Here is a 25,323-nt window from a genome sequence, read left to right as displayed (position 1 = left end):
CCTTAAGCCATAATGGTAAATAGCAAAACAGGATAATGAAATTGTAACGAGGCTACAATTTTCCTTTGGGAAAGCTGCATGTGCCTATGGACAGGGACGAGCTAAAACACAGCATAATGGAGTCAAGCAGTTTATAAAGAGAATTTTTACCCAGTGACATCTGGCAATTATCCACAGGGGTCCCAGTGAGGGCAGACTGGGGCAGGTGCAAAGAAGCCTCCCACAGAGAAAGAGACACTTCATCCGACCTTGCCTTAAACGTTCCAGAGACAGACACCCTCGTTCTTCCGGAACTCACATGAGCTGCACTGTCTGATACAGCAGCGACCAGCCGCACTTGGCTATTTAAATTAATAGATATGAAACAAAAATGTAGTTCCTCAGTTGCATTAGCCACATTTCACGCACTCCCACACTGTGGCTACCATATTGAACAGAGCAGGTACATACAAACACTTCCATCACTGTAGAAAGTTCAGCCCCAGCCCTCTGAAAACGCCTCTTCAGAGGTAAGGGGGTATCTACAACTCACTCCACTGTCCCAGACCCAGCCTCGGAAACATGGGTTTCTTTTTCTAGGAAGCAAAAGGGGACATGTGCAAGGAATCAGCAGAGGAACCCCACCCAACGATCATTTGCTAGGGAAGTCTCCTAGCAACCTGGCTGGGTGGCAGGCGTGAGCGAAGGCTCCCAGCTGACCTGTCAGATGAAAAGCCTGGGTGTGGGTCAGAGCCAAAGAACGGGGCAGTCAGGGCTCAGGGTTCCTATTTCCCGGACTTTATTCTGGACGGCCATGCCAGGCATGTATCAAATATGGTTCAGGCCACTGGAACCAAAGCAGGGCTTTGTCTGGGTGTCACACAATGTACAGCTGTTCTGTCCCTGTCTGAACATAGTTAATCTTTGCATGGTGATGAATGCTGTCAATCGCAGGAAGGGCTGTGACTCTATTTAGGAGAGAGAAAATCTGGCCCCAGAGAAAACCAGGGTCACAGTAGAACTGACTATGCACAGGAAAAGGGCCCAACATAAAGCCAAAGGGGGTGATCTGAGGACAGCAGACACAGAGCCGGGGTGGCCAGCTGACATGGGCCGGGGTGGCCAGCTGACATGGGCTTGAGTTTAGAGCCCAGTAAGGCCCCTGGCTGGCAGGCATCAGTCAGCAGAGGATGGAAGCCTTATGCACCATGGGCCTGGGCCTTGGGAAGCCCAGGTCCTTGCAGGCTCAGGATGAAAAAGGCCTGCCAAAGCCTCTTATGGTCTCTTGCTGCAGGGCAATGAGCAGTCCGCCTTTCTCCAGTACAGGCACACGAAGTACACAGAGGTACCACCATCTCCTTTTATTGAAGAGAAAACGGAGGCCCGGGCAGAGAAACTGACTTGTCCCAGGTCACACAGCTAGGAGGCAGTGGCAGGCCTGGAGCTCAGCTCTGGCTCTCTGCCCAGTGCTCTCTGCCCTCAGCAGTCCACCAAAGTTGTCATGCCAGGGGTCTCCCGCCCAGCTGCTCAGTGTGACCGCCCTCCTTCCCATCTTTCCCTCCGTGGCCTTCAACCAGAAACACCCACAGTGAACCCTCAAGGGCTCCTTGCTGCTGACAAGCTAATGCCCGAGCTCCCTGGCTCAGCACTCACAGCCCTCATGACCTGCCCCTGCCCACTTCCCCAGGGTCCCGCCACTCCCTCTCACTCAGCCCTATGCCTGCTCCCTACCTCCCAGCCCTCTTCATGCTCCCTCCTCCACAGAGAACGCCTCCTCCCTACCTGCGTTTAATCAGCCAGCAAAATCTAACTCAACCCCAGCCTAGCCCAGGACATCGTCCCCAGAACCCCAGTCCACCTCTCCCACTAGAATTTCTTTGCACCTTGTTAAGGCTTTCATCGCAGACTGCCCTGTCCCCTGGGCATCTGCATCACAGATTCTCTGACCTGGCTGTGGTCTCTGAAAGGCTCAGCCCACCTGACTCCTCTCAGTCTACCCCAGTCTTCAGAGCCTGGCACAGAAGAGCCAGTGGGTAGATGGAACAGTGGGAGCGTGAATGAATGGGAAGATGGGTGGGCAGACAAGCAGATGGAGGAGTGGACGGATGGGAGGTAGGGGCTGGAGGAATGAATGGATGGGAAAATGAGTTAAGTGGGATGGCGAATGGATGAGAGGTTGGGTGAATGGATGGGTGGGCAGAAGAATGGGAGGGTGGAGGAGTGGATGGATGGGAGGTAGGGGCTGGAGGAATGAATGGATGGGAAAATGAGTTAAGTGGGATGGCGAATGGATGAGACGTTGGGTGAATGGATGGGTGGGCAGAAGAATGGGAGGGTGGAGGAGTGGATGGATGGGAGGTAGGGGCTGGAGGAATGAATGGATGGGAAAATGAGTTAAGTGGGATGGCGAACGGATGAGAGGTTGGGTGAATGGATGGGTGGGCAGAAGAATGGGAGGGTGGGTGGATGGGCAGATGAATGGAAGGATGGACAGATGGATGGGAGAATGAGTTGGCAGGGGCATGAATGGGTGCATGAGACTAGGTGGGTGTGAGAGGGATAAAGGAATGACATGTATGTCCAGGGAGTAGACAATTATCATCTTCCCTTCTTTCCAAAAGACACTTGAGCCCACCCCTGCTGGGTTCTATGAACATCAGTCTCTCTCCTTCCTTCAATCCTGTAGCCAATAAAGTTATTGTTACAGGAACCGACCCCACGCCATCCGATGTCCCCATCTTGGCAAACTTAGAAATGAGCAAATTTCTATCGAGCAATTTGTGGAAACAGCACAGTACCTAGGCTCAAGTCCCAACTCGACTACTTACTAGCTACGTGTGCTTGCGGAAGCCAGGACACCAGGCCTTCATATCCTGATGAAAACGTAGACAATTTCAGTGACGCATGGGAAAATTTATAAACCACTATGGGTTAGCCAGTTGACTATTGGCTGTTACTGTTCTCTCTTGAAACTGTGTATTTTTTGTTTTTGAAAGCCTAAACACATGTTTACTTTGTTCATCAATGTATCTATTACTCTGTCTGGTCATGGCAGACACTCTGTGTATTCTTAAATGACTAATGAATGAATGAATAGAATCGGTGTTTGTGCTTCCCTGCAAACAGAGAGAAATGAGGTCCTCCACATAAGAGATGAAACGAAAGTGATAAGAAGTCGACTTTCTCCATAACATATTTCTATTTCTGAATCTCTGGCTGTTCTCCAGTTTTGAAAGATGGCACCTCTTTACCTTGCCGGAGCCAAAGCCTTCAACTGGGCCAGGATGTACTCAGCTGAGTTCTGCCAAGCAGAGAGAAACCACATCCCAATCAATCATCACCATGCCAAGTTTCAGCTCAACGACAAATGAGACGGCCAAGTTTCAGAACAAGTGACACTTAAGGATGGCAAAGATTAGGAAGCCCAAAAGCAGAGGGACACGGCTTCCAGAGACGCGCCTTGAACACCGTCTCCCTCAGGGAGGAGGAGCCTGGCCAGCCACCCTGGCACAGCTCAGGGAAATGTTGAGCCACAAAAGTTGTTGTGAACCAGCAAATAAAAAAACGGAAACCCAAACAGGATTGGTCCAAAGAAACCAAGTCTTGGCCTTGGCTGAAAACTGGAGCAACCTGTCCAACTTGGCTGGAGATATGGGAGCCCTCAGATCTCAGCTCTCCAAAAACAATGGGGAATCCAACCCACATATCACTGATAGGGGAGGCGTGAAAGGTGCCCATGGGCTCTACCTCCTTGCAGGAGACCACTCCCACCTTTCCCAGGCTCCTCCCTACCCAGAGGACAGCGAGACTCAACGCGGAGTTGCAGAGGGGAGAGTACTCCGGGGTCCACAGAAAAGAGGAGGAAGTGAGGAAGGAAGCACTTTATGGAGGGCCACCTATGGCCCCTGCCTGCCAGTGTTTAAGACACTCATTTAATCCTCACCACAACCTTGGGGGTCGTGTCCTTTCATGAACTCTGTTTTAGAGACAATATCAATCCTCAGAGAGGTTAAGGTCGGCCTGTTTATTCCATCAACAGTCCTTGTGGTGCTAAAGTAACATCTGTGCATTAAAAACAATCTTAGAAATATAATGGTACAAAGAAGAAAATCAAAACCTTTCATAATCCAAAAGAAACTCGCCTTTGGTAATCTGTGGTGTGACATTCTTGGAACTGTTTCCCAATCCCAGCTCTAACACTTCCCAGCTGTGTGCCCCTGAGGGGACTTCCTTGCCCTCACTTCCCAGCCTTTTATACCTTTATATAATGACGATGTAACCACTCCTCCTCCAGAGGCTGTTGTGAGCATTTAATGAGTTCATATGTGAAAGATGCTTAGAAGAGGCTGGGTCCTTGGCTGGGCGTTGTGGCTCAAACGTGTAATCCCAGCACTTTGGGAGGCTGAGGCAGGTGGATCACCTGAGGTCAGAAATTCAAAACCAGTCTGGCCAACAGAGTGAAACTCTGTCGCTACTAAAAATACAAAAATTAGCCAGGCATGGTGGCACACGCCTATAGTCCCAGCTACTTGAGGAGGCAGAGGCAGGAGAATCACTTGGACCTGTGAGGCAGAGGTTATATTAAACCAAGACCACATCACTGCACTCCAACCTCAGTGACAGAGTGAGACTCTTGTCTTAAAATAAAATGAATAGAAGAGAATAGAATAGAATAGAATAGAATAGAATAGAATAGAACAGAATAGACTGGGTCCAGAGTGAAAGTCTATAAATATTCACTCATTATAATCGCTCTGGCCACACACATATTCTTCCATACTTTACAAAATAGGGATTAAACTGTATACACTGGTCATTCTTACTTTCACTTAACAGTATGGCATGGCTAGGCACAGTGGCTCACACCTGTAATCCCCCTGTAATCCCAGCACTTTGGGAGGCCGAGGCAGGTGGATCACCTGAGGTTAGGAATTTGAGACAGGCTGACCAACATTGTGAAACCCCGTCTCTACTAAAAATACAAAATTAGCCAAGCGTGGTGGCATGCACCTATAGTCCCAGCTACTCGGGAGGCTGAGGCAAGAGAATCGCTTCAACCTGGGCAGTGGAGGTTGCAGTGAGCTGAGATGGCACCATTGCACTCCAGCCCAGGCAACAAGAGCAAAACTCCATCTCAAAAAAAAAGCAAACAGTATGGCATGAACAGCCCTTCAGAGCACAAAACACTGTTCCCCAACGTCATCTCCAAGGGTGGCAGAATGTTCCACTGAGTGACGGGACCCTCCTCTATTTGAGCAGCTCCCTATCATGGAGCCATGCCACACTGGTCACGTGGTGCCACCTCCAAAAGACTCGGTCTTGATTTACATGTTGTCAAATGCTCTCCAAATGGCAGGACCAAGCTATACCCCTGTGTTCCACCAACACTAGATTGAATTCAGATGTGGTGCTGGGCTTGGGTCGGTTCTGCCACATCTGGCTCTGTGTCCTTGGCACTGGGCTCATGATGGTGCAGGTGTAAAGATGCCTATGTCCCACTGGGAGGGGCACTATTGTCCCTATTTTGCAGAAAAGAAAACCAAGGTTCCGAGGGGTGACATCACTTGCCCAGGGTTACACAGCAAGGCCAACAACTGAGCTGTGACTTGCAAGATGAACGGCATCCCCAGGTCAAAAGCCTCTGAGGCGGCCGGGCACAGTGGCTCATGCCCAGGCCCCTGTGCCGTCTCCAGGCCCCTGTGCCGTCTCCAGGCTGGGATGCAGGCTTCTTTTATCTCCTTAACAGAGAGAGAGCAACAAACTTCAGGCTGATCCCAGAACTCTTCACACGCCCCCACCCAGAAGCACCCTCCAGTGTAACAGGCAAGGGAGGGGTTCAGGGCCTCAAGGGAATCTGCCTCTGTCAAGCCCCAGGAAGGGGACGATCAGCTTAAGTCACCCCAGAGAAATGGTAACAATCACAGTAACAACAGCCACATTTACATCTTCTGCGTGAGGCAGGACAGTAAGGGCTGGCCACAAGCATCAATCTTCACAAAATCGGGCAAAGTGCTGTTTTGATTTAAACGTCACAGCTGAAGATGCTGAGGATCAGAGAGGCAAGGTGACTTGCCCAAAGTCACACAGCAAACAGGCAGGGAAGCTAGGAGGAAGCTCAGAATTGATTCTAGCGCCACATCATAACCACAGTGCGGCCTCCCGAGTGTAGCCACATTGTAACCACAACACTGGGCCTGTCCAGGGAGAGTGACTAAGAGGGGTCTGCCCAGGGAGGGGCACTAAGCGGGGCCTGCCCAGGGAAAGGGACTAAGTGGGGCCCGGCATTCACTCACTTATCCTTTCATTTGCTCAGCAGGTATTTTTTGTTATTGTTATTTAATTTTTTTTTGAGACGGAGTTTCGCTCTTGTTGACCAGGCTGGAGTGCAATGGCACAATCTCAGCTCACTGCAACTTCCGTCTTTCGGGTTCAAGCGATCCTCCTGCCTCAGCCTCCTGAGTAGCTGGGATTACAGGCACCCACCACCATGCCCAGCTAATTTTTGTATTTTTAGTAGAGATGAGGTTTCCCCATGTTGGCCAGGCTGGTCTCGAACTCCTGACCTCAGGTGACCCACCTGCCTCGGCCTCCCCAAGTGCTGGGATTACAGGCGTCAGCCACCGCATGCCTGCGGCTCAGCAGGTATGAACTGAACATCTACCCTCCGCAGGCCCTGTTCCAAATGCTGGGGACACAAAGATCATTCCTTACCCTCAGGGACTTCGCATCTGTTGGAGGGGACAGAAAATAAACAAGGAGACACACAAGAGAATCCCAGTTTGTTACAACAGCCCTGAAGGAAATCTACAGGCAGCTGCCACCATGGTCAGGGAGGGGTGGTCGGGACAGGCCTTTGTGAGGAAGGAATCTGAGCTGAGAGAATGAGGAGGAGCAGCTGTGCAGTCACAGGTAGAGTGGCAGGCAGGGGAACCGCCAGTGCAATGGTCCGGAAGCAGAAAGGCACAGAGCTTCCCTCAGCTCCTCCCAGAGGTACCACCGGCCTCCACCACCCTCCACCACCTGACCCAGGCTGGCTGGAGTTAACTCTTCAGTTACCCGTGCACCAGTCAAGTCCCTCCTCTTCCCCATCCTTCTCCCCAAGTCTTAGGTGTCTAATTCTGGCTCTGGTATAGCCTGTTTTTTCTTCTTATTGATGCTTTCAGACAAGCAGTTTTCCAGTCAGGTCTTGCTCTGTCACCCAGACTGGAGTGCAGTGGTGTGATCATAGCTTGCCGCAGTCTTGAACTCCTGGCCTCAAGTGATCCTCCCACCTCAGCCTCCAGAGTAGCAGCCTCCAGACTGCAGTTGGTGCCACCACACCTGGCTAATTTTTTAAATTTTTTTGGAAGAGATGGAGTCTTCCTACGTTTCCCAGGCTGGTCGTGAACTCCTAGCCACCCAAAGTGTTAGGATTACAGACGTGACCCACTGTGCCAGCCCTGGTGTAGTCTGTTAGTATGAAAAAATCGGTAAGCTATGTGGGAAGAAGGGAAAAAATGCATCACGGGGGAAGCAGAGAGAAAGGGGAAGAGAAAGAGTGAAGTGGAAGGTGAGTGTGGGGGAGAGAGGGAGAAGGGAGAAGGAAGCGTTTCAGCCCCGCCCTCCCTGCTCTGCTGACAGGCCCCAGAGACACCCTGCACTGCAGCCTGCTGCGGTCCCAGCAGCCCCACCCACCAGGGCACCAGGAGGGGCCCCAGGAGCGCTTGGCTTCCCCGCCTTGACACCCGCCCCTTTCCCCTGCCACTTCCTGTGCTAGTCCTGCCTGCACCCCTCACCACTTCCTCTGCATGAGAGGCCACCATCCATCGCCATCCAGCTGAGGCAGGCTTGCAAAGAAGGGTTATGTTCCTGGGCACAGAAACCACAAGGCCAAGAGCAGACACCGCATTGAAGCGACCATGGACTGCCCAACAAACCTGTTTGTCTTTCTCTCTGTGCCCCAAGAGAAAAGAGACAGACTCCTGGCCAGAAAGATCTGGGTGCGAGTCCCAGTCCTGCCATAAAAAAGCTGTGTGACCCTGAGTAAGTCACTGTACCTCTCTGGGCCTCTGCTTCATCAGGTGTAGAGTGAGGATATTCCCCTGCCTTTCATGGGGATAAGAGAAGAATAAATGATGGACAGGTAGCAACTGAGCAAAAGTCAACTCCCTACTCATCTATCTTTTTCACTTTGGAACCCACAGGGCCTTGCACAAGTAGGTGCTCAATAGACAATCTAAAGCTAACACTTACGTGACTTCTTCCAGTGTCCTAGACTAAGTGGTTTCCATGGATTATCTCATTTCATCTTCCAACAGCCCTATGCGATTGTACCATTACCATCACCATTTCACAGCTTAAGAAACTGAGGCAGAGATAAGTAAATTCCTCAGCATCACACAACCTGCAAGAGGTAGAGCCAGGCTTGAACTGCAGGAACTCCTCCAGGTTCCCGGATCACCTCTAATCCCCAGCAGACACGAGCTTGCCTTCCTGTCTCATCCTCTCGGCTCTCTTTCCACCTCCTGATTAAGGATGCCCTAGACTCTTCCATGCCTCCCGTCTCACAAACATCCCGTTCTCGGGCTGGTCACCTACACTCCCTCGGCTCCGATTTGGGTTCCAACTATAGCTCTGGCCTTCCCTCCCACACCTGCCTGGTTCAGTCACCAGGGTTGGCCACTCTGGCTCAGCCTCCATTCAGCATGGACCTCCTTAGTCTTGAGCAGCCAGGGATCCTGGCTCTGGCACCCTGCAATTGTGTCACCTCTTTGGTCAAGGCCTCCTCCCCCATCAAAAGAGAGTCCCTCTCTAATGTTACATGGGCTGACCTGGTCAGGCTCTGGGGGACTTAAGGCAGGCAGGACATTTTTTGAGGTCAAAACTGCCAAAGTCTAAATTCATCGGCTTGGCCTTCAAAGCCCTCTTGACTTGGTCCCTGCTATGGTCCGAGTTTCTGTGTCCCTGCAAAATTCTTATGTTGAAATCCCAACCTCCAAGGTGATAGCATTAGAAGGAGGGGCCTTTTGGGAAATGACTAGGTCTTAATGAGATTAGTGTTCTTGTAAAAAAAAGAAAAAAAGACCGCAGAGGCCGGTGTGGTGGCTCACGCCTGTAATCCCAGCACGTTGGGAGGCCGAGGTGGGTGGATATCTTGAAGCCAGGAGCTTGAAACCAGACTGGCCAACATGGTAAAACGCCATCTCTACTAAAAACACAAAAATTAGCCAGATGTGGTGGTGCATGCCTGTGATCCCAGCTACTCTGGAGGCTGAGGCACAAGAATCACTTGAACCCAGGAGGTGGAGGTTGCAGTGAGGTTGCACTCCAGCCTGGATGAAGGAGTGAGACTCTGTCTCAAAAAAAAAAAAAAAAAAAAGAAAGAAAGACCCTAGAAGGCTAGCTCTCCTGCTGTCCCTCCTACTACGTGAGGTCACAGCGAGAAGGCACCATCTGGGAAGCAGAGCAGGCCCTCATTAGACACCAACTCTGTGGGAGCCTTGATCTTGGACTTCCCAGCCTCCAAACTATGAGAAATAGAATGTTTATTGTTTGCAAGCCACTCAGCCTATGGTACTTTGTTGTGGCAGCCCGAATGAGCCACGCCCCAAATGCTATTGCGGACCTGGCCCAGCCCTGGCCCATGCCCACTTCCCAAATCCAATGACCGCTGGGATTGAGGAGGCAACAGTAGAGGTCAGATCTGTCATGCCCAACACAGTAGTCACTAGTCACATGTCACTACCGAGCACCTGGTATGTGGCCGGTGCAGATGGAGATGTGCCATAAGCGCAACACCCACCGATTTCAAAGACTGCATGAAAGAGAATATAACACATTGCTTTAATTCCGCTTTACTACATGCTGAAGTGATAAATATACCATTAAAATTCATTTCCCTATTTTTCCTCTGGTTTGAATGAGGTGACTAGGAAACCTGCCATTGCCTGTATAGCCTGCATAACGCTCCCTTGGACAGCATCATTGGCCCAGGCGCAGAAGGGACCAACTTTTCTGTTTTTGTTTTGTTTTGTTTGTTTTGTTTTGTTGAGACAGAGTCTTTCTCTGTTGCCCAGGCTGGAGTGCAATGGCGCTTTCTCAGCTCACTGCAACCTCTGCCTCCCAGGATTCAGGTGATTCTCGTGCCTCAGCCTCCCAAGTAGCTGGGACTACAGGCATGAGCCACCACACCCGGCTAATTTTTTATAATTTTAGTAGAGACGAGGTTTCACTATGTTGGCTGGGCTGGTCTCGAACTCCTGACCTCAGGTGATCCACCTGCCTCGGCCTCCCAAAGTGCTGGGATTACAGGTGTGAGCCCAGCCCAGGATCAAATTATCTGATACTCACAGAGAAGACAGAAATCTGGGATTTTCTGTGAAATCTCTTCATTTAAAAACACCGGCAATCAAGTCAAATTTGGTTCAACCTCCGTGGTGGCCACACCGTGTGGCCCCATCCTCAGGCCACATCAGGCCCCCACATCAGGCCCAACGGCCAGCAGTCAGCAACCTCGGGCCTCATGAGCCAGCCTCTCTCCTGGCCTGGACTTCCTTCTCTCCACCTTATCACCATCCCGCCTGCTGTACCAGGTGGAACCTTCCCCGCTCTCGGCTGGCTGCCTATTTGCCCCTGTACAACTCTCATCGCAGGCAGCACGTTCCTGTCTCCTCCCCCACAACACAAGGGAAGCAGCAGGGGAGGCCGCCTTCTTATCCTGAGCACCTACTGTGGCCAACGGGATACACGCTGTGTGAGTTACTCAGGCAGGTCTCACAACAGCTCCCGCGGGTGGACTCAGCCCCACTGTACTCATGGGGAAGCTGAGGGAGGCTGAGACAAGCCACTTGCCTGAAAGGACGCAGTGGCTAAATGGCACAGCCAGGATGCAAACCCTGGCTTCTCTGACTGCAAGGCCCAACTCTTTCATTGCACACCCAGAGACCTGACAGAGGAGGTCAACAAATACTGTCTGCCGGGCTGAATAAAGGGACGCTCATCTGCACAAGGCAGTGGTTCTCAGCTGGAGCCATTATGCCTCCCTCCCCCACGGAGCACGTGGCAACATCTGGGGACACTTCTGGTTGTCACACTGCAAGGAGGCGTTCTGGCACCCAGTGGGTTGAAGCCAGGGATCCTGTGAACACCCTAGAATGCACAGGACAGCTCCATAACAAAGAACGACCCCGCCCAAAATGCCAGTAGTGCCAGGTGAGGAAGCGCTGGTATGAGGGCTATGCTATCAACACTGAAGTATCCCTGCCTTGTCCCTAAAGTTGTAGTGGCGGGTCAGGAGCTTCTCCATCTGACACCAAGAGCATCAATCATAACACCTCATCGTCATTTCCTGAGCCCTTCCTGGGTGAGAATCAGACGCTAAACATATCACCTCAACTCCCCTCAGCCCTGTGGCCAACTCCATTTTGCAGACACAAGACTCAAGTTCAGAGGAGGAGGTGGTCGCCTATTTGGGGTTCAAACAGGACCAGGACTAGGACCAACATCCTACTGAACCCCAAATCTCTTCCCTTCACCACTACCCTGTTCCACTACCCTCAGCAGCAGGGGGCCTAGGAGTGACCACCCAGGGCTGTTCTGGGGGCTATGGGGTGACAGCCTCTGGAGAAATCCCCTAGTCTAGGTAACTTTGGGAGGCCAGGCCATGGGAGAGTCCTGGATGGAGGGCGGGTCCGTCTGTTTGTTTCCATCCCTTCCCCCACGGCTTGCTTTCGCATCAGCCAAAAAAAATTCCCAGAACGGCCAGTGTGAAATCAGACCCACAGGGCTGCAGGCACGGCCCCACGCAGAATCCGGGCCCCCGTGAAGGGCGTCATCCACAGGAAGTTCAGACCCCCTTGGATTGGGGGCTGAGTCACGAGTCAGAAACCCACTCACAATAGCATGGACTTGGGTTTAAAAATACTTGGCTGAGCGGAAACAAGGTTACTGCCTGGGGCCAGATCTCTTTCCGGAGGAGGAGGGGAGCACTGAGACCTTCCCCATCCCCAGAGGAAGTGGAAACCCAGGCTTTCAATCTAGTAGGCAGGAGAGGAGGTGAAAGGAGAAGGCTGTGGCTCAGGGATGGGCAAGAAGGCCTGGGAGGGCTCCTACCTCACTTAACCTGGGCTTCCTGTCAACCAGGCAGGGAGGGCAGAATGTCACATCATTCCTAAAGACAGCACACGGCAGAGGCACCCAAGCTCTGAGCAGCAGCTGCCAAGGCCCCCTGTGCGCTTGAGGTGTTAAGAGGACTTGGGGATTGGCCCTCAGCAATAGCAAGAGACAAAAGGGACCTGTATTAATTTATCTCATTTTATTTTTAAAATCACCCTCAAATAGGCATATGCTTTGATCTAGTAATTCCCTTTGAAAGTCCAGCCTAGGCCGGGCGTGGTGGCTCATGCCTGTAATCCCAACACTTTGGGAGGCCGAGGCGGGCAGATCACCAGAAGTCAGGAGTTCAAGACCAGCCTGGACAACACGGCAAAATCCCATCTCACTAAAAAATACAAAAATTAGCCGGGCATGGTGGTAGGCGCCTATAATCCCAGCTACTTGGGAGGCCAGCGCAGGAGAACTGCTTGAACCTGGGAAGTGGAGGTTGCAGTGAGCCAAGATCGTGCCACTGCACTCCAGCCTGGGCAACAGAGCAAGACTTCGTCTCAAAAAAAAAAAAAAAAAATACAAGAAAGTCTAGCCTAAAAAGTAAATTAAAATACAGCAACAGCCGGGTGCAGTGGCTCACGCCTGTAATCCCAGCACCTTGGGAGGCCGAGGCAAGCGGATCGCTTGAGGTCAGGTGTTCAAGACCAGGCTGGCCGATATGGTGAAACCCCGTCTCTACTAAAAATACAAAAAAAAAATTAGCCGGGCGTGGTGGCACACACCTGTAATCCCAGCTACTCGGGAGGCTGAGGCAGGAGAATCACTTGAACCCAGGAAGCAGAGGTTTCAGTGAGCTGAGATTGCACCACTGCACTCAGCCTGGGCGACAGAGTGAGACTCTGTCTAAAATAAAATACAGCAAGAACTCTACAAAACTGTTCATCAAGATACAGTCAGCTCTGTGAGAACCCTTATTTTGAACCTGCCAACTTTGCTCCAACACCATCGACATACCAGGGAGTGATTCTGCTATAATATTAAGGTCATGTTTGGTTACATATAGAAACAGCAAGTGAATGCCATAGATGAATGCAGAAAACTGCACTGAGCTGACTCGGGTGCTGAAGGAATGCACAAAACACACAGGCGCACACCTCTGACATCCATCAACCACCTCTAAGCCACATCCATGTGCATCTGCCATCTGATTGCACGCACACCTCCTTCCACAGCGCCCCATGCTGCTGCCTTCCCAGCACCCACGTCCACCCACGTGGTGCATCTTTTTTCAGGTAAGATGCCTGCGTACTGCAGCATGTGTGTATTTCTTCTCCGTGTAACTTGCGTAAAACTGCACTATTGGTTTTGAGATTCTGAACTTTCTTTAAAAGATGCCACTGATGAAGTTTTTGAGTGCTGTGCCCTCAATCCCATTTTTCCCATAAGGCCTCTAGTTTTCACTGCGTGATTTTATATAGCTCTGTGATTTTTACAAAGACATAATTGTCTTCTATTATATACTAAGTAAAGCACCTAGCACAGTGCCTGGCATACGATTATTTAATCTATTTTAATTTTTTTTTTTTTTTTTTTTGAGACAGAGTCTCGCTCTGTCACTCAGGCTGGAGAACAGTGACACAATCTTGGCTCACTGCAACCTCCACCTCCCAGGTACAAGAGATTCTCCTGCCTCACCCTCCCTGAGTAGCTGAGATTACAGGCACCCACCACCATGCCAGGCTAATTTTTGTATTTTTAGTAGAGAGCGGGTTTCGCCATGTTGGCCAGGCTGGTCTCAAACTCCTGACCTCAGGTGATCCTCCCGCCTCAGGAGGTGGAGGTTGCAGTAAGCCAAGATCGCGCCATTGCACTCCAGCCTGGGTGACAGAGCAAGGCTCTGTCTAAAAGAAAAAAAAGAAATAAAACACTACAGATACATATGATTAGAATCAGGCGGGAAAAAAAATTCATCACAACATCAAAAGTCTAGAAGGAAATACATCAAAATGTCAACAGACATTGATGGAACCCAGGGTAATTTTTTTCTGTTTAACTGTTGCTATTTGTTTGGTAAACTCCCAATTTTGCAAAATAATACATCTTTTAAGAGTTTAAAAAGGCCGGCTCGGTGGCTCACGCCTGCAATCCCAGCACTTTGGGAGGCTGAGGCGGGCGGATCACAAGGTCAGGAGTTCAACACCAGTCTGGCCAGCATGGTAAAATCCCATCTCTACTAAAAATACAAAAATTAGCCGGGTGTGGTAGTGCACACCTGTAATCCCAGCTACTTGGGAGGCTGAGGCAGGAGAATTGCTTGAACCCGGGAGGCAGAGGTTGCAGGGAGCTGAGATCGCGCCACTGTACTCCAGCCTGGGTGACAGAGCAACACTCTGTCTCAAAAAAAAAAAAAAAAAAAAAGCTTAAAAACAACAAAAAATCAAAACCAGAGCAATTTTCTAATTTTGTTTTGTTTTGTTTTGTTTTGTTTTGAGACAGGGTCTCAGGGTCTCACTCTGTTGCCCATGCTGGAGTGCACAGGCGTGAGCGCAGCGGCTCACTGCAACTTCTGCCTCCCAGGCTCACGTAATCCTCCCACCTCAGCCTCCTGCGTAGCTGGGACCACAGGCGCCTGCCACCACACCCAGCTAATTTTTTTTGAGATGGAGTTTCACTCTTTCACCCAGGCTGGTTTGCAGTGGCACGATCTCGGCTCACTGCAACCTCCACCTTCCAATTTCAAGCGATTCTCTTGCCTCAGCCTCCGGAGTAGCTGGGATCACAGGCGCCTGCCACCACGCCTGGCTAATTTTTGTATTTTCAATAGAGATGGGGTTTCACCATGTTGTCCAGGCTGGTCTTGAACTCCTGACCTCAACTGATCTGCCTGCCTCGGCCTCCCAAAGTGCTGAGATTACAGGTGTGAGCCACCGTGCCCGGCCAATTTTTTGTATTTTTCATGGAGATGGGGTTTCATCATGTTCCTCAGGCTGGAAAGCAGTATTTTTTTTTTTTTTTTCCTGAGATGGAGTCTTGCTCTATTGCCCAGGCTGGAGTGCAGTGGCACAATCTTGGCTCACTGCAAGCTCCGCCTCCTGGGTTCATGCCATTCTCCTGCCTCAGCCTCCTGAGTAGCTAGGACTACAGGCGCCCGCCACCACGCCTGGCTAATTTTTTCTATTTTAGTAGAGACGGGGTTTCACGGTGTTAGCCAGGATGGTCTCCAACTGCTGACCTTGTGATCCACCCACCTCAGCCTCCCAAAGTGCTGGGATTATAGACATGAGCCACCACGCCCGGCCAACAAAGCAATTTTTAAGAAGGATACCAGGCTCCATGGCTCACGCCTATAATCCCAGCACTTTGGATGGCTGAGGCAGGAGGATCACTTGAGCCTAGGAGTTCAAGACCAACCTGGACAAGAGAGCGAGACCCCATCTCTACAAAAAATTTAAAAATTAGCCAGATGTGGTGGCGTGTGCCTGTAGTCCGAACTACTCTAGCGGCTAAGACAGGAGGATCCCTTCAGCCCAGGAGTTCGAGGCGGAAGTGAGCAATGATGGTCCCACCGTACTCCAATCCTTGCAACAGACTAAGACACTATCTCTAAAAAGAAACAAAAAGAAGCAGAAAAATCATCTCAGCCTGCTAACCCAACTCTTTTCGTTTCTCCATGTTCCCTGTCCACAGTGGGTGCATGAGTACCTGTGTTGCTGCTGCTATGACAGCAAGCACACTCTGCTAAAGTCAGCTTTTCCCACTCAACCTATCATCTTTTACCCTTTCCACCTCCTCTTCAAAATGAAGATTTGCAATGATAAGAATTTTGAAACCATATAGCTTGTTAACTTTACTTCATTTTTTTGTTTTGTTTTGTTTTGTTCTTTGAGACAGAGTCTCACTCTGTTGTCCAGGCTGGAGTGCCAGTGGCACAATCTCGGCTCTCTGCCACCTCTGCCTCCCAGATTCAAGCAATTCTCCTGCCTCAGCCTCCCGAGTAGCTGGGATTACAGGCTTACAGGCGTGTGCCACCACGCCCAGCTAATTTTTTGTATTTTTAGTAGAGATGGGGTTTTACCATGTTGCCCAGGATGGTCTTGAACTCCTGACGTCAAGTGATCCACCAGCCTCGGCCTCCCAGAAGTGCTGGGATTACAGCCTGCTTTGTATTCTAGTAATTAACTAGGAATGGTTTTCTTTTGAAACCAATTTGTAGGAATGGTTTTCTTTTGAAACCAATTTGCATTCACATAGGCATTGGGTGAGAATGAGCTTGACTTTGCACAAAATCAATCCTATCCTCCTCTTTTTCTCCTGAGGCAGACAGATTAAGGCTTATCAGGGAGAGGAGGAAAGAGAGGTTTGATATCTCGGAGACCGCTAACTTGAAGACTCATCAGGAAATCTGGAATCAGAGAGTCCTCTCCTGACACCGTTGACAAATTCAGACTTCCAAGGCCCAGAAAGACCTCAGGAAGCCTTTAGCACTTAGGCTGTCAGAAGAACAACAGTGCTGCTGGCAGTCCCTCCTCAGCGCCCTGCCAATTGCTTTCTCAGGTGCCGTGTCAAAATGGAATCTCTGGTTCCAGCCATAGAACCAAGATGGAATTTTTGGTTTGGGTTACTTCAGTGACCAGGCCAGGGAATAACCAAGTAGGCAGGAGTCGTGGTCCTTGACTACAAGGGTCTTTAGTAAAAGCAATACCTGCTTCGACTTCAAGCAGGAGGGGTGAGTAAACAGCACCTCTTGAGTAGGCAGCCTGGGTGACAGGGATCTCTGATCCAGGATGGGTCTTCCTTAGCTGGTGACTAAGGAAAGAGCGTTCAACTGAAGCCCAGAGTCCTGGGTTCTAGTCCCTTCTCTTCTCTGGGCACCAGGGCATACAGGGTTGGCTTAGGTCAGAACATGCTAAGGCCAAGAAAGTAACAGAATAGACTGTTAGGTCTATCAGCCATCACACCACTCTCTTGGTCTGGCTCTCCCTTAATTAAGAGAAAATCGTGGATTCAGAGGTAGAAGGAGAGGGCTGTGGTGGAGCCAGCTCACAACTTAGAGAATTAAAGTCACTTTTTGTTGTCGTTTTTGAGACGGAGTCTCCCTCTGCCCCCAGGTTTGAGTGCAGTAGCACGATCTCAGCTCACTGCAACCGCTGCCTCACGGGTTCAAGCAATTTTCCTGCCTCAGCCTCCCGAGTAGCTGGGATTATAGGCATGCGCCACCACACCCGGTTAATTTTTTATTTTTGCATTTTTAATAGAGATGGGGTTTCGCCATGTTGCCCCAGCTGGTCTCAAACTCCTAACCTCAAGTGATCCACCCACCTCGGCCTCCTGAAGTGCTAGGATTACAGGCGTGAGCCACAGCGTCTGGCCCTGGAGTCACTTTTTTAAAAACTGACTTTCCACATGCTTTGGAGAACCAAGAGGACACAGTACAGATTGTGAATCGGATGAGCTCCTTTGTATGAAACTTTCAGAGTAGAAGGGGAGTTATAAGGAACTAAAGCAGGAGGAAACACAACTGAAAATGACAAGAGAAAATCTTACCAGCACAAAAGCAAAGTTCTGCATTTAAGTTTAAAGGAAGATGAACCCTGTGAAGCCAGGATATATTTCAGGGAACAGGACAAGAATGCAATTGAAAGCCCCTAACGGAGAAAAAAAAAAAACCCCATACGTTTGTTTTGTGTTGTTTTGTTTTTGAGATGGAGTCTCACTCTGTGGCCAGGCTGGAGTGCAGTGGTGGCATCTCGGCTCACTGCAATCTCCGCCTCCCGGGTTCAAGCAATGCTCTTGCCTCAGCCTCCTAAGTAGCTGGAATTACAGGTACGCATCACCATTCCCAGATAATTTTTGTATTTTTAGTAGAGACGGAGTTTCATCATGTTGGCCAGGATGGTCTCAATCTCCTGACTCGTGATCCGCCCGCCTCGGCCTCCCAACGTGCTAGGATTACAGGGGTGAGCCACCGTACCCGGCCCAAAAAACCCATGTTCAAAAGCATACACTAAAAACACCAACTGAGCCTTCTGGAGAAAGTGGGTCCCGTGGCGAGCTGACCAAGGGTCCAGCTGCCCTCACGGTAGTCAGAACACAGCTGCAGGAGCAGGCTCTAAGACAGTCAAGGACACTGGCAGTGTCCAGGGAGAGCTGCAAGGCTGAGGACCATTCTCGGGTGCCACTAGGAGGAAGATGCAGCTCTGAGGAGAATAAAGAAAAGATGTGCTGAGGAGAGGGTGAGCTAGCTGCCCTCAAATATGGGCAAGGCCCTCAGGCAAAGGAGGTCAGCAAATCGGGCAGTCCAAAAGCACTGCCTCTCGGATCACAAGACCTCTCCCCACCCCGAACAGGAAGCGTGGGCTCAGAGAAGAGGTGGTAAGGTAACAAAAGAGGCACCAGGCCAGGCTAGTGGCTCACGCCTGTAATCCCAGCACTTTGGGAGGTCAACACGGGTGGATCACTTGAGGTCAGGAGTTCAAGACCAGCTTAGACAACATGGTGAAACCCCATCTCTACTAAAAATACAAAAATTAGCCAGGCGTGGTGGCATGTGCCTGTAATCCCAGCTATTCGGGAGGCTGAGGTAGGAGAATCACTTGAACCCGGGAAGTGAAGGTTGCAGTGAGGGCCAAGATCGAACCACTGCACTCCAGCTTGGGAAACAGAGACACTGTCGCAAAGGAAAAAAAAAAAAAAAAAAGAGGCACCAGGTGGGCCTAGTTGGTCTCAAAATTGCCACCGCTCCAGGTCAGGCAGGGTGACTCACGCCTGTAATCCCAACACTTTGGGAGGCTGAAACGAGCTGACTTCATGAGCTCAGGAGTTCAGGACAAGCCTGGGCAACGTGGCAAAAACCCAGCTCTACAAAAAATAGAAAAATTAGCTGGGTTGTGGTGTGCACCTGTAGATCTAGCTACTCGGGAGGCTGAGGCAGGAGAATCTCTTGAGACCAGGAGGCAGACGTTGCAGTGAACCGAGATCGTGCCACTGCACTCCAGACTGGGCAACAGAGGGAAACCCTCTCTCAAAAAAAAGAAGAAAAAGAAAAAACTGCCACCACTCCAAGCCTCTAGGGCAGTACTTCTCAAACCTATTTGCTTAGGGATCACCTGGGATCTTATTAAAATGCAGACTCTAATTCAGCAGGTCTGGGTTGGGCCTGAGATTGTTCACTTCTAACAAGCTCCCAAATGATGCTATTGTAACACTGGTCATCTAGGAACTACCCTGGTAACTAGGTGATAGACTACTTTCAAGTCAGAGGAGAAGGCTGGAGAAGGCTTCTCTGTGGTCCAGCCTCATAGAAGGGCAATCCTAGGGTCAGAGTGGCCTACAAGCTACAGGAGCCCCAAGGAGGAGGATAGTGGCTTAGGAGAGAGGTGGTCTCCTGGAGGTATACGCCAATTTAACAAGAGGGAGTCTCCAGTAAAAATTTTCTTAGGGGAAAGGGGGGAGTCAAGCTGTAGGTGTTCGCTCCCTAAAACAACTCAGCACCTCAAAATTAGCTCTCAGGAGCAGAAACTAAGGTCTTGCTGCCACACTTCTCTAGACAAAATCAGCTCTGCCCCACCCACTCCACAAAAGCTCTCTGCCGAGTCTTCCTCTAGGGGAGAGGTGACTGCAGGCTGGGAGACTCCCCAGCTGTGACTCAGACCGACGGAATCAAATCTGTTCCCCGAGGCTCAGCATTCACCAGATCCTGACCTCCTCCTCTGCCTGGCCCCAACCCACCTTTCCAAGCCCCACCTCTCACTCCAGGGGCCATCCCTCGTCCACCCCACTTCCCTGTCTCTGGCTCATCTTCAGATGTGTCCCCAGCTCCCAACCCTTCCAAGCGCAGCCGAGTTTCTCGGTCCACATCGCCTCGATATTCCCACAGCATCTGTATAGTCTCTCTTTAAAAAAAAAAAGTGTGTGCCCCTATCGCCGTTTTACGGAAGGTCCCTGGAAGGTTCCTCGAGTGGCCCTCTCGGATGCTGAGGTCCTGTCAGCGCCCCTTTGTCTCCCCGTGCGGCGCCGAGCGCAGTGCAGGACACACAGGAAGTGCTCCGAAACAGGGCTAAGGTGGGGGCGGCAGCCGTGCCCGGAGGGGGCGCCCAGAGCGCAGGGACTCGGCCGGGTCGAGTGACGTTCCCCCCAAAAAACAAGAGTCACCAGCATGAGGGCCAGGGACCTCGAGTTCAGAGCCGGGCAGCCCTCGGAGCCGGAGCCAGGCTGGCCGGGTCCCAGGCGGGCATCCCTTCCTTCCGGAGCCCCTCGACGCGCGTCCGGCCACCCACCTCAGCGCCCTCACCTTGTAAACCTTGCCGAAGGCGCCGTCGCCCAGCTCGCCCACGATCTCCCACACCTCGTTGGGGTCCAGGTCGCGGCGGACGTGCTCATATTCGCGGGACTTTCTCTTCTCGAAGGTAGACAGGCGCAGGATGCGGCGGAAATTGGCAAAAGCCATGGCCGGGGGCGCGGTGGCGCCGGCGCGGGCTCGGGCTCGGGCTCGGGCTTGGGCTCGGGCTGTGGCTTCGGCGGCCGCGAGGAGAAGGAGGAGGAGGAGTTGGAGGACGCCGCGGCTCTCGGGGTTCTCCCCAGACCCGCCCTTCCCTGCAGCCCGACCCCGGTCAAGTGTGCCCTGGGCAGCGCCGCGCCGGGAGCACCCGGAACCGCGCAGGCGGCGACGTCCCCGCCCCCGCCCTGTCAGGTCCCCGGGGCCGCCTCCCTTGTGCCGGCCCCGCAGCCCCCGCCCGGCGCAGCCCTGCTTGCGAGAGCCTCGGACCCGTTCCGGGGGACCGTCCCCGCGCCCGCCCAGCGGCCGGGCTCCACCTGCCGCTCCCCGGCAGAGCCCCGAGACCCCCTAATTGGCTGCGGGCGCTCCCCGGCTCCGCCCGTCGCCGCAGGGCACTCTGGAAACTGTAGTCCCCGCACACCACGCGCCGCGAGCCGCGGGCTGGGCTTTGGAGAAGCTTCGGGGACCGCTGGGTGGGACCGCTCATGGACTCAGGAGCCAGCCCGCCGCGCCTCGTGGCTCCCAGAACTTTTGTGGGAGCGAAGGGGACGGCGACTTGGCATTTCGCGAGAGCCCACGGATCGTTGTCAGCGCCCAGAAGGAGAACCTGCACTTGTTCATTTAATCCTCCCGCAGCTATCCCGCGAGGCTGCCCTCGCCCCCACTTTTACTATGGGGACGCCCGCAGGCGAGGGCACTCGCCCCGGGCACACACGCTGGCTGCTCGTCTGCTGCGGGTTCCTCGGCGCGGTGCTGCCTCCTAGTGTGCGACGGGCAGCGCCTGTGGAGCCGCGGCCAGTCCCTGCAGGCCCCGGCTTCCTGGCGCGGTCCTGCTTTCCAGGGCCTCCCCGTCCGCGATCCACAAACCTGCCATGATTAAAGAGCTGGAAGAAAGAGCTCCTTTGGCAGTGATTTATCTTATGCTTCATGATGGGTTTGCAGATGTATTTGCATATTAAAAACTTTATTCTAATTTTTAATGTCCTGGTTTCAAAAAAGATGAGTGCACTACATACAGATCAAACGGAAGTCTTCTTTGAGCACCTTTCTCGGTCATGGCCACCTGAGTCACTTCACTGCTACTGTTGCCTGTTTGTCCTATAAACGGTTATAACATGCTTTTAGCTGAATCTAAGGAGAGTGCTGGGGGCGGGCAGTCTGCAAGGCTTATTATTTGGACCCTGTGTCATAAACAAGTTGAGTCTTCGCGAATGTCACACTTCAGTAGCTCCAACCCCAGAGAACGGCTGGGTTGAGGTGTTTTCGCCCCTTCTTCGGTGCTTTGTTGGAAAATATCTCTTGAGCAGTGTTCAAACACCAAGCATGGTTTTCCACTGGGAAAGCCAGCTAAAGAAGCCTGCGATGCTGGTAGTGGTCGGCACAGAGAGTGTCCTGAGTAAAGGTTGCTAAGCCGTTCAGAATGTTTCCACAGCTGCAGGAGTGCCTGGAATTGTAGACGGTCTTTAAAAGAAGGAAATGCTGCTCATCGCTGACCGTTCTCATTGAGTCAGGCGCTGTCTGAACCTCCTAGAACATGCTGAAAGCCATACCAAAGGGGTGGGGAGACCAAGGAGGTTGTTCCATACTAGGAGATGAAGGCTCTGACTTCCCGAAAGCTGTAGGCCTGGAGGGCTGTGAAGGTCAGAGGTCTCTGACCAGCTCTAAGAGCTTGAGGGGAGAGAGAGAGAGAGAGAGAGAGAGAGAGAGAGAGAGAGAGAGAGAGATTCATTCATTCAATATCATTAAGTGAAAGAAGCCAGACACAAAATCCTGTGTTCTATAAATTTCCATTTATATGAAATGTCTAGAAAAGGCAAATCCGTACAGACAGAAAGTAGATTAATGGTTGCCTGGAACAGGGTATGAAATGGGAATTCACTGTACATGAACAATAAACAGTCTAATTGGGAGTGATGAAAATGTTCTAAAACTGCACAATGGGGACAATTTCATAACTTAGTAAATTTGCCAAAAATAACTGAATTTCAAACTTTCATTTTTGTAAATAAATGAATTTTTTGTGTATATTATACCTCAATAGCATTGTAAAATACATTGAGGTTCAATAGAATCAAAGCTACTTCTTTGAAATAACTAATAGACAAGACTAGTCAAAGAAAAAGAAAAAAAAGGTTGGCCACGGTGGCTCACACCTGTAATTCCAGCACTTTGGGAGGCCAAGCTGGGTGGATCACCTAAGGTTAGGAGTTCAAGACCAGCCTGGCCAACGTGGCAAAACCCCAGCTCTACGAAAAATACAAAACTTAGCTGGGCAGGGTGGTGCACGCCTGTAATCCAAGCTACTTGGGAGGCTGAGGCAGAAGAATCACTTGAACCCAGAAAATGGAGGTTGCAGTGAGCCGAGATCACACCATTGCACTCCAGTCTAAGCAATAGAGCAAGACTCCATCTCAAAAAAAAAAAAAAGAAAAGAAAAGAAAAAGAAAAAAAATTGGTGAAAGAAATATTCACTGGAAGAAATAAAAATGAAAAGGGAACATAATATTAGATACTGTAGATATTTTGATAATCATAAAGTGATATTTTAGACAAATTTATGTGAATAAATGTTTTAATTTACATAAAATGGGTAATTATTAAGAAGAAAATATAAATGATAGGTAAAAGATAAATAATTTCAGTAAGAAATAAAAACCTAAACAAACTAGTAACCAGTAAAGAAATCAAATCAAGAATCAGGCCAGGCACAGTAGCTCATGCCTGTAATCCAAGCACTTTGGGAGGCTGAGGTTGGTGGATCACGTGAGGTCAGGAGCTTGAGACCAGCCTGGGCAACATGGTAAAACCCCGTCTCTACTAAAAATACAAAAATTAGCCGGGTGTGGTGGTGCGTGCCTGTGGTCCCAGCTACTCATGAGACTCAGGCACGAGAATCCCTTGAACCCAGGAGACGGAGGTTGCAGTGAGCCAAGATCATACCACTGCACTCAAGCCTGGGCAACAGAGTGAGACTCTGTCTCAAAACAAAAACAAACAAAAACCCAAAAACCAACAATGAAAATAAAGAATCAAAAGCTTGTCCTTGCTGAAAGACATTAGTCTGTGTGATTTTACGAATAATTGCTTTCTTTATATAAATTATTTTAAGAGATAGAAAATGAAGGAAATCTGCCAATTTATTTTATGAGATGAGTTTTACTATTACTAGATAAGGACAGTAAAAGAAAATTGTAAGCCAGGCACAGTGGCTTATACCTGTAATTCCAGCACTTTGGGAGGCTGAGGTGGGAGGATCACTTGAGCCCAGGAGTTTGAGACCAGCCTGGGCTACAGAGTGAGACCCTGTTTCTACAAAAAGTCAAAAAATTAGCCAGGCGTGGTGGTGCACAAACGGTGGTACCAGCTACTCGGGGGAGGTTGAGGCAGGAGGATTCCTTGAGCCCAGGAGGCTGAGGCTGCAGTGAACAGTGATTTCACCACTGCACTCCAGCCTGCTCTCCAGTGAGACCCTGTCTTAAAAAGGAAGGGGAGGAAAGAGAAAAAGAAAATTGTAGATTAATTTCATTTCTTTTCTTTTTTTTTTTTTTTTTTAAACAGAGAGTCTCGCTGTGTCGCCAGGCTGGAGTGCAGTGGCGTGATCTCACCTCACTGCAACCCTCTCTCCCAGATTCAAGCAATTCTCCTGCTTCAGCCTCTCCAGTAGCTGGGACTACAGGCACGCGCCACCATGCCCAGCTAATTTTTGTATTTTTAGTAGAGATGAGATTTCATCGTGTTGGCCAGGATGGTCTCAATCTCTTGACCTCGTGATCCACCCACCTCAGCCTCCCAAAGTGCTGGGATTACAGGTGTGATCCACCACGCCCAGCCTAATTTCAGTTCTTAGAAAGACAGGGAAAATATCAATACTAGCAAGATCAAACGAGAGGTGAATAAAAATATCACAACCATGAAAGGTTAATCCAGAAATAAGAGAATGGTTCTACATCAGAAAATCTACTACAATAGAACTGCATTGGCAGAGTAAAGGAGAAAAATCAGTCTTAATAGTCACAGAAAAAGCATTCGATAGTATTCTTAGGTTGGACTCCTTTAGAGACTGACCCTGAAGCAAGGATTTGAGTGTAAGTGGTTTATTTGGGAATGAGTAGGGAGTGGAAAATTAAGACAGAGGAGGGGCTGGGCACCATGGCTCACACCTGTAATCCCCAACACTTTGGGAGGCTGTGGTGGGAGGATAGCTTGAGGCCAGGAGTTCAAGACCAGCCTTGGCAATGTAGCAAGATCCTCTATCTCTCCAAAAAATACCAAAGTTAGCCAGGGGCGTGGTGGCACATGGGCATAATCCCAGCTATCAGGAGGTAGAGGGTGGAGGATGGCTTGAGCCTGGGATTCAAGGCTGCAGTGAGGTATGACCACACCACTGCACTCCAGCCTGGGAGACAGAGTGAGACCCTGTCTCAAAATAATAAGAATAAGAATAATCATGGCCAGGCACAGTGGCTCACCCCTGTAATCCCAGCACTTTGTGAGGCCAAGGTGGGCGGTTCACTTGAAGGCAGGCATTCAAGACCAGCCTGGCCAACATGGTTAAACCTCGTCTCTACTAAAAATACAAAAACTGGGCTGGGCACAGTGGCTCACGCCTGTAATCTCAGCACTTGGGGAGGCCGAGGCGGGTGAATCACGAGGTCAGGAGTTCAAGACCAGCCTGGCCAACATGGTGAAACCCCGTCTCTACTAAAAATACAAAAAAAATTTACCCGGGCATGGTGGTGGGTGCCTGTAATCCCAGCTACTCGGGA

The 25,323-nt window shown here is 50.6% G+C and overlaps 1 protein-coding gene across 2 annotated transcripts in view; it reads right to left on the bottom strand.

Moving 5' to 3' along the window:
- Positions 1-20,732, bottom strand: part of LOC105480952 (serine/threonine kinase 10) — a 148,205-nt gene extending 127,473 nt beyond the window's left edge. The window contains exon 1 of one of the 2 annotated variants that reach the window (XM_071098089.1): positions 20,354-20,732. In XM_071098089.1, the coding sequence (XP_070954190.1) occupies positions 20,354-20,509 (156 nt within the window). In that variant the 5' untranslated portion in view covers positions 20,510-20,732. The remainder of the gene's footprint in view (positions 1-20,353) is intronic. The other variant, XM_071098090.1, reaches the window with a different exon arrangement.
- Positions 20,733-25,323: the final 4,591 nt, after the last annotated feature.

Source organism: Macaca nemestrina, chromosome 6 (genome assembly GCF_043159975.1).
Source record: "Macaca nemestrina isolate mMacNem1 chromosome 6, mMacNem.hap1, whole genome shotgun sequence".
NCBI lineage: Eukaryota > Metazoa > Chordata > Mammalia > Primates > Cercopithecidae > Macaca > Macaca nemestrina.
This window is presented reverse-complemented; position numbering and strand designations above follow the sequence as displayed.